The sequence below is a fragment of the Panulirus ornatus genome, chromosome 72 (genome assembly GCF_036320965.1).
Source record: "Panulirus ornatus isolate Po-2019 chromosome 72, ASM3632096v1, whole genome shotgun sequence".
NCBI classification, from domain to species: Eukaryota; Metazoa; Arthropoda; class Malacostraca; order Decapoda; family Palinuridae; genus Panulirus; species Panulirus ornatus.
The window spans coordinates 8,367,556-8,377,555 of record NC_092295.1 but is presented as its reverse complement, the minus strand read 5'-3'; the positions used below and the strand labels follow the sequence as shown (position 1 = coordinate 8,377,555).

General features: G+C 49.0%; 2 protein-coding genes across 2 annotated transcripts in view; one reads left to right on the top strand and one right to left on the bottom strand.

Annotated features, from left to right (window-relative positions):
- The window catches only part of LOC139748082 (uncharacterized), a 3,640-nt gene extending 2,761 nt beyond the window's left edge, over positions 1–879 (bottom strand). The window contains exon 1 of the mRNA XM_071660694.1: positions 755–879. Within this exon, the coding sequence (XP_071516795.1) occupies positions 755–879 (125 nt within the window). The remainder of the gene's footprint in view (positions 1–754) is intronic.
- Positions 1–10,000, top strand: part of LOC139748146 (sonic hedgehog protein-like) — a 318,619-nt gene that overhangs the window by 33,379 nt on the left and 275,240 nt on the right. The gene's annotated exons all lie outside the window — the stretch shown is intronic.

Here is a 10,000-nt window from a genome sequence, read left to right as displayed (position 1 = left end):
GAAGGAAAGAAAGGCTGTTGTAGGGTAAGTATGGTGGATTGTTGGGATGTATTAAACACGAAGACTGTGAATGTCGGCAGTCTACAGGGACTGAAAAGGTTATTTAGTGGTAGAGAAAATTTAAAAGAGATCGGGCTTTATCAGGCTGTCCACATTTCCAGATTGTTAATTACCCTCAGATTCATCCCTACGTCTTTATATTCGAGAACCTCTTTCTGTTTGTTGGTTTCTTATCATCTCCCTATGCATCTCTCTCATTCTTGTGGTATTTCATGAGGACAGGTCAGGTGGTAATGGTGGTCGTGATAGGTAATGTGGTTGTGATATTAGGTATGTGGTTGTGATGCTAGGTATGTGGTAGTGATGATAGGTATGTGGCAGCGATGGTTGGTATGTGGTAGAGATGATAGGTATGTGTTGATTGTGGTACGTAAATGATGGAGATGCTAGGTATGTAGTGTTGATAGAAGGTTTAGTAGCGATGTAGTATGATAATAGTAGGTGTAATGATGATAATAGTAGATGTGATGGTAGACCATATTATTACTGTGATAGTGATGATAATGGATGTGGTGATGAGGAGGAGGAGTCTGTAGTGATGATGATTCTAAGGACTGTGGGAGGGTGGTAACAGACCTATCTGAGTGTCTACAGCAGAACAAGTTCTGTCTCTCATCTTACGTTCTTTATAAGTTCGTGTTCACTTCATGACTAACTCTTCCCTTCTTCGTCACCTGACTCATCTTCCTCTAACGTTGTATCCATTCTCCTCTTCGGTTCCTCTCGCTTTCTACTCAACTTACCATATAGTTCTGAGGGATCTGTTTCATTCCTCGTTCCTCTTGTGCCGCACGTCCCTTCGTCTCTCAATTCTTTCATATGCACGAATTCATCGACGGAAACATTACATAATTCTTTTATCACTTCTCTGTGTTTCTCCTCGCCTATGTTGCCTACACAGTGTTCGCTCCCTCTCTAACTACCGCCCCTGCCTCCCTTCCCAGCCTCCCCACATCAGGTCAGACGGGCGAGATGAATGGCTGAGGTCTCCTAAAGCGGCCGCTATACAGCGTCACTACACGTCTTAAACGTGCTTTATGGCCTTTATCATGGCGTGTGACGTCACCCGCGCGTATATGTATGTATCACCCGTGCGTAGACTTGTATCATGTGCGTATGTGCGTGTATCCCCCGTGTGTATGACACTCCGTGCGTGTCTATCGACCGCATTGCAAGTGTCATTCTCCTTTCCATGTTCATGTGTCCGTATGTGTGATGCCTGAGCTTAATGTATTCATTTCTCAGTGTGTCATTCTCAACATCCCAAATGGTTGCTCCCTAAGTCATCCCGGACTTGTCATTCGCTATACCTACCATATTGTGTTACTTTTATACCTTCCATCTAACCACTGCTTAAAGTATCCCATATGTATCATTCTGTATCCCCACCTCCCAGCTGTCCACTGCTTGAAGCGTCCAAATGTATTATTTTATCCACTGCCTAAAGTATACAGATGTATCAATCTCTCCACTGCTTAGAGTTTCCCGGATGATTTTAGATCCCTTCCCTAGTGCGCCATTTTCACCCTTTCCATCTGACCACTGCTTGAAGTATCCCAGATGCGTCACTCTGTCCACTGGTTAAACTATCCCAGATACGTCATTCTGTCCAGTGGTTAAAGTATCCCAGACACGTCATTCTGTCCACTGGCTAAAGTATCCCTGATACGTCATTCTGTCCACTGGTTAAAACTATCCCAGATACGTCATTCTGTCCACTGGCTAAAGTATCCCAGACACGTCATTCTGTCCATTGGCTAAAGTACCCCAGACACGTCACTCGGTCCACTGGTTAAACTACCCCAGATACGTCATTCTGTCCACTGGTTAAAGTATCCCAAATACGTCATTCTGTCCATTGGCTAAAGTATCCCAGACACGTCACTCGGTCCACTGGTTAAACTATCCCAGATACGTCATTCTGTCCACTGGCTAAAGTATCCCAAATACGTCATTCTGTCCATTGGCTAAAGTATCCCAGACACGTCTTTCGGTCCACTAGTTAAACTATCCCAGACACGTCATTCTGTCCACTGGCTAAAGTATCCCAGATACGTCATTCTGTCCACTGGCTAAAGTATCCCAGATATATCATTCTGTATCCCTACCTTACTGCCATCATCATCCCTTCCACCTGGCCCCAGGCTAAAGTACCCCAGAGGTGTCGCCCACAGCGTGTGCTCCTCCGTCTGTCTCTAGTGAGCTTCACGACGCAACCATATCCAGCATATGAGCAAGTCTGCCTACCTCCCTCCCTCTCTTTCTTTATGCGCCTCCTGTAGCCTTCAGGAGGTGGAGTCGAGGGTGGAGGGAGCCTTATCTGGCAGGTCCTGGGGTTGGAGGGGTACTAGGGGCTGGCCCGGGCCCAGGCGGGGCAAGGGGACAGAGGACCCGCTGTCCTAATGGGTCACATTGTGGCTCTAATACTGATGGACTTTATGGAGATTTTATGACAGTGATGGTCGATTGTTTGGGGACGCGGGGGAGTAAGGGGGAAGGGTGGGCTGTAAGGGAATGGGATGGGAGTGGGGGGGTGGTTAGATGGAGGAAGGCTGGCTGTGGAGGGAGTGGGAGACAGGAAGGGCTTAGTTAAAAGTTGGAGGGAACTTCGGAGTGAGGATAGAGGGGAAGGGGAAGGGAAAGAAACAGCTGAGGGAGGGAAGAGTAAAGGTGTGTGTGTGTGTGCCCCGTCTCTCAACCTCGTGGATACGAAACGTGTCTGTACTGATATAAAACACACACACACACACGCTCACTCACACACACACACACACACACACACACACACACACACACACACACACAACCCAGCCTATTCCAGGCACCCATTTATCGACCAAACCCGAGGGGAGAGAACATCTGGAATTAGCTGTGAGCCTACTGACGCGCCCAGGACTAGAACCCAGGCCTGTGTGTGTACGTTTTGGGAGTATGTGAGGCCACAGAAGAGAGAATTGAGGGCGAACGTCTGCCATGAAAGAGAGATGAACACAGAACCAGAAAACGGGAGACGAACCCGGTCATTCACAGACAAGGAGGCAAAAACGGATAGAGGACGACAATGGAAACACAGGATTCCACATGACACTAAATAAATGCAACATTTTTATAGGATCTGCCGATATCGTACCGCAGTGACCCTCCCCCAAACACTGTTTCAGCCGCTAGTTTCTGACACGGGACAGATGAAGCATCTCGCACCTGTGCGCTGCACTGTTAGCAGGAGAAACGGAGGAGCTATGCGTTGACATACTCGTTAGTCTTAAGGTAGTACGATGAGTGGAAGGACATAAGTCTTTCTAGTTCACATTATCGTTTCTAATAACATAGACAAACACTAATTGTTAGATGCGTTACCACCAGATTCCCTTGTTAGACCAGCATTAGACCTCCGTTAAGCTAACAACAGACCTCCTTAAACCGGCATCAGACCTCTTCGTTAACCTAGCACCAGACCTTCGTTATACCACAACTAGACATCCGTTAACCCGCCACCTTTTAAGCCGCCACCAGACCCGGATTAAGTCACCACCAGACTTAATTGTTGTAGATGTGGTTGTGGTAGTGGTACCTAGCAATGGTGGTTGTTGTAGGTGTGGTTGTGGTAGTGGTACCTAGCAATGGTGGTTGGTGTGGTTGTGGTAGTGGTACCTAGCTGTGGTTATAGTACTAGCAGTTGTGGTATGGTGGTTAAGCCAGCACCAGAACTTTATTAAGCCACAACCATACCTCTGTTAAGCCACTATTAGACTCGGTTAAGGTAGCATTAGACCTCCGTTAAGCCACCACTAGACCTCTGTCAAGCAACCAACATACCTCCGTTACGCCGGCACCAGGCCTCCACTACCAGCTATCCGTTAAGCCACCACGGAACCCATTAAACCACTACCAAACCTCCGTTAGGTCATCACCAGACCCTTATTAAACCACTGCCAGACCTCCGTTAAGCCACCACCAGACACCTGTTAAGCCGCCACTGTACGTCCGTTAAACCACTCCATTTGCATGTTGCTTAGGTGCACACTTGGATCTTGGTAAGGTCTTACACGGGTATTTGAAGGTTTTGTCTTTTGTTCCTAACGCCTTCCTCGTCAAAGACCCTCCAGCAATGGACACAAACTCCAGAGTGCTTCCAGCATTACAGACTCGAATCACTTTACGGGTCCAAGTAACCCCTTGAGGGCAACTGTATGACCGAGTATGATTATCAAGCCTTAAGTCCTGTCTACCTATCTCGGGTTGAGGTCCTATCTAGGGCCGGGGTCAAAGGGCAGGTCATCATGCCCCAAGGATCGTATGGTAAGGTTCATGATATTAATGTGTGATGAACATCATTACTTTATGACCCATGTAACGATCCTTGATCATATCTGCTCGCTACATTGTGGTCTCTGCTTACCTGCTTTCGCTACCCGACGATCCCTGCTTGCCCCCTAACCCATCTAAGGCAAAGGAGAGATATCCCCCCCCCTGCCCATTCCTGGCTGCGGAGCAAGCAGATGACATCAGGGAGCAGAAGCAGGGTGAGCAGAGAGAGACTCCATGTAGCGAGGAGGAGATATGATCAGAAATAGTTAGTGAGGGTGATGGTGTGGTGGCGCAGTCTGCTGATGGATGCTCGGGTGCCAACGCATCTCCATAAAGAGGCGAGAGGCGACGGTAGCTCTAAGACAGGTTTATAGGGTCAAGTCTTACGTCGTATTAATTAGCTAAGTACCAGTTTTAAAACTCCTCTTGTCTAGTGGCTGGTCCTCGGGACGTCGGCTAATTGTTGGGTAAGGAGGTAGCGAGGGAGGCGTGGGAACAGCGAGAGGGAGGAAGGGAGAGACCGAGGGAGGGGAAGAAGGAAGGAAATAGGAGGAGGTAGGATGAAGGAAGGTAGATAGATAGATAGATGAGAGAGAGAGAGAGAGAGAGAGAGAGAGAGAGAGAGAGAGAGAGAGAGAGAGAGAGAGAGAGAAGGACGAAAATGTGGATCACATTGAGACAGGAACGCTGCAAATGAAGTAAATGAAATAAACAAATCCAGAGAGGTGTATAAAAACTCTTGCAAAGGAAACAAGCTGAAGCCAAAATCAAGCTATGAGACCATGAAATAAGAAATAAAAAATAAAGGAAATAAGACTTACTGTGAAGTGAAATTTAAGATCGAAAAATAGATAAGGTTTAAATTAGAAGCGTAAAATAAAAGGTGAGATTTTTCTTCAAAGACTTGTGATACAGGCAGAGAGACATGAGATGCGAAGAGAGACTGTTTACAATTCGGAGAGATCTTATTCGATGAGAAGTAAAGAGAGAATTTGATAACGAGAGAAATAATGATAAAGAGAACACATAGTGCAGATAGAGGTAATGTCGAAGGACTCAAGAACAAGGCTTGATCGCTTGGGTCCATTGCATAAAATATGGTCATTCAACATACAAGGTATATTATAAGAGTATAATCAAGCCCCCAGTTACCGTCAGTATTTTAGGGTATATCATGAAGTAAAATCGGCGTCGCTGCATATATCAGTAGTTTATGGTCCGTTCGGTGGGAAGATAAGACCCACTGGGAAGACCACCGGTACACTAAGGGGCGTGAGAAACTGGACATGAAGAAGGCACAGGTATGATCCTATTTTCTTTACGGCTTTAAGAAAACGAGGCGCTGCTATTGACCACCTGCTGAAGACAGACCAATCCCATGCTCGTCAAACTAGGTCGGTGCCGAGCAACATAGCCTGACGGATCATCGCAGATGGAGTGTTACCTGAAGTGCATCATCCACTCGCATGGAACGTTACTCTCTCTTTTTTTTTCCCCCAGTATGTTGCGGCGTTCACTGTGTGGTCCCGATAGTCATCTGGAAGCAAATTGTAGGGTGTAAGAGGTGGCCAAGGGACCTGGAAAATGTAAATAACGTTCGGGAAGTGACAAGAGTGCAGGGCTGGAACCTACGATGTGTGCTCACGATAGCCTTAAAAGAGGACTCCGGGTTCTTACAGTGAGAAACACCGCTCGACGAACGCAGTGATATCTCAGGCCATGAATAAGTGATTTCACAGCTGGACAAAGGCGGGTTAATGAGACTGATTAAGAATTGGGTCAAGTCTGTAATTACACAACGTCTTTTAACATACAAATGAGCGGGATAAGTTCAGCGCGCTCTGCCACGCCGCTAATTACGCCCTGATTTAGCGCTTATGGACAATGTCTTCCAAATTACACACCGCTTCTAAATCACAACCCCGGGTGGAATGGTGATTATTTCTGAAGAATTAATTGTTAGTTGTGAGCTAGCATCGGCGGCCAGAGCAGGTGGTTATGGGTCGAGTGTCCAGCTGATGGTGGAGGGCGATGTTACGACGTGTGGCGAATGCTGGAAGCCTCGTGTGGGGGCCTCAAGACCACCCCGACGGTGACGACGAAGGTGACGACGAAGGTGACGACGAAGGTGACGGTGACGGTGACGACGAAGGTGACAGTGACGACGAAGGTGACGGTGACGACGAAGGTGACGACGAAGATGACGACGAAGGTGACGACGAAGGTGATGGTGACGACGGTGACGACGAAGGTGACGACGAAGGTGACGACGAAGCTGACGACGAAGGTGACGACGAGGATGACGGTGACGACGAAGGTGACGGTGACGACGAAGGTGACGACGAAGGTGACGGTGACGACGAAGGTGACGACGAAGCTGACGGTGACGACGAAGGTGACGACGAAGCTGACGGTGACGACGAAGCTGACGACGAAGGTGACGGTGACGACGGTGGCGACGAAGGTGACGACGAAGGTGACGGTGACGACGGTGACGACGAAGGTGACGACGAAGGTGACGACGAGGATGATGGTGACGACGAAGGTGACGACGAAGGTGACGGTGACGACGAAGGTGACGACGAAGCTGACGACGAAGGTGACGACGAAGGTGACAGTGACGACGGTGACGACGAGGATGACGGTGACGGTGAAGGTGACGACGAGGATGACGGTGAAGACGAAGGGGACGACGAGGATGACGGTGACGACGAAGGTGACGACGAAGGTGACGACGAGGATGACGGTGACGTCGGTGACGACGAAGGTGACGACGAGGATCACGGTGACGACGTAGGTGACGACGAAGGTGACGACGAGGATGACGGTGACGACGAAGGTGACGACGAAGCTGACGGTGACGACGAAGGTGACGACGAGGATGACAGTGACGACGAAGGTGACGACGAGGATGACGGTGACGGTGACGACGAAGGGGACGACGAGGATGACGGTGACGACGAAGGGGACGATGACGGTGACGGTGACGACGAGGGTGACGACGAGGATGACGGTGAAGACGAAGGGGACGACGAAGATGACGGTGACGACGAAGGTGACGACGACGATGACGGTGACGACGAGGGTGACGACGACGATGACGGTGACGACGAGGGTGACGACGTCGGTGACGAGAGTGAGTATGGCGGCCGGAGCGACGATCTATCGACGGCGACGAAAACGACAATGGTGGTTGTTGTAGATGTGGGTGTGGTAGTGGTACCTAGCAATGGTGGTTGTTGTAGGTGTGGTTGTGGTACCCAGCAATGATGGTTGTTGTAGGTGTGGTTGTGGTAGTGGTACCTAGCGATGGTGGTTGTTGTAGGTGTGGTTGTGGTAGTGGTACCTAGCAATGGTGGTTGTTGTAGATGTGGTTGTGGTAGTGGTACCTAGCAATGGTGGTTGTTGTAGGTGTGGTTGTGGTAGTGGTACCTAGCAATGGGGGTTGTTGTGGTTGTGGTAGTGGTACGTAGCAATGGTGGTTGTTGTAGGTGTGGTTGTGATAGTGGTACCTAGCAATGGTGGTTGTTGTAGGTGTGGTTGTGGTAGTGATACCTAGCAATGGTGGTTGTTGTAGGTATGGTTGTGGTAGTGGTACCTAGCAATGGTGGTTGTTGTAGGTATGGTTGTGGTAGTGGTACCTAGCAATGGTGGTTGTTGTAGGTATGGTTGTGGTAGTGGTACCTAGCAATGGTGGTTGTTGTAGGTGTGGTTGTGGTAGTGGTACCTAGCAATGGTGGTTGTTGTAGGTGTGGTTGTGATAGTGGTACCTAGCAATGGTGGTTGTTGTAGGTGTGGTAGTGGTACCTAGCAATGGTGGTTGTTGTAGGTGTGGTTGTGGTAGTGGTACCTAGCAATGGTGGTTGTTGTAGGTGTGGTTGTGGTAGTGGTACCTAGCTGTGGTTATAGTACTAGCAATTGTGGTATGGTGGTGAAACCGATGGCCGTTGTGGTGGCGGTGACCTGTATTGGATGATCTGTGGTTGTTGTGGTACTTGTGGTTGTGGTAATGGTGGTCGTAGGAAGAGAGAGAGAGAGAGAGAGAGAGAGAGAGAGAGAGAGAGAGAGAGAGAGAGAGAGAGAGAGAGGCCCATATACCTGAGTTTTACATGTGATCCTCAAACCTGGATGGAAAACTTTTTTCCATATACCTGTTGGTCACACCTGATTCCATACACCTGGCATATACATGTACACCTGGTCCATATAACCTGTTGTTCATACCTGGTCCATACACCTCTTGCTTATACCTGGCATATATACCTATTGGTTGCATCGGGTCCGTACGCCAGTTGTTTACACCTAACCCATACACCACATGGCCCATATGTCAAGGCCCATACACCTGTTGCTCAAACCTGGTCAGTACGCCTCGCCCATGTAACTGTTGTTCACACCAGGTCTGTACACATGTTACTCACACTCGTCCCTGACACCAGTCCCATACACCTGTTGCTCAAATCTGGCTCATACACCCGCCGCTCGCACCTGGCCCATACACCTTACTTATACATCTGTTACTCACACGTGACCCGCACACATGGCCGATACATCTGGTGCTCACACCTGGCCCGTACACCTGTTGATCACAGCTGGCTTTCACTGATTTTCGTACGTATAATCTCACTGACCCTCTACACATATGGCATTCACTCCAGGATGACCTCTTACACCTGACGGTCACGCCTGGCCTATATACCTGACTGAAACATCTGTTCGTGCCAAGTGGTTTTCAAACGCTTTCACCATTCCATGACCCTTTACACCTGACTCGGACACTCACATCTGTACCTCACATTGGAAATGTCACACCTGGTTCTCGAACCAGTCTGCCTCACTGTCTCTCACATGTGAGATGAACATCATTCGAGACACGAAGGCATGAACTGCTGTATTCGTAATTCCATACAGTTCACGAATGTAACTGACTTTGACACGAAAAATGCGTACAGTGTGGGGAGGTAGATAGGAGAGAGAGAGAGAGAGAGAGAGAGAGAGAGAGAGAGAGAGAGAGAGAGAGAGAGAGAGAGGTGCCGTGTGTGTGTGTGTGTGAGTGTTGGGTCATGAGGACGGGAGGCAAGACTGGTTCCTCCGTCTACCACGTACAATAAATTAGTCGTCCGTCACATGTCACCATAAAACCGCGAGGAATTGCTGCTTCAGCATACCATTCACCTCACAGTTACCGATTTGCCAATTGTCAATCATTGCTGGAGCAAAGGAGACGACATTAAGGTCAATTAAAAGTATTTTATGACGAACTTGCAAGACCTGTTTTTACCGTGGACGCTCGCTGGATCACTAAATCCATTGAGCACGACGATACGACCCTTGGGTACGACGGTACGACCCCAAGGCACGACAGTATGGCCCTTGGGTATCGTGGCCGGGCCCTCAGAAAGAGGTCAGAGGTTAGCGCAAGGGTCGTATCATCGGGCTTAAGGGTCGTGCTGTCGTACTATCATGCTCGAGGATCGTACCGTCGTGCCTAAACACTCTGTCGGAGAGCCGCATTGCCTCAGGGGACTGCCTCACTGTATAGCTCGAGACGCCCAAGCGTTCGACTCGGCTTCGGACGCGTTCGGGATAGTTCGAACACCCATGATGTCATCAGTTGTCTGTTCAGAGATGG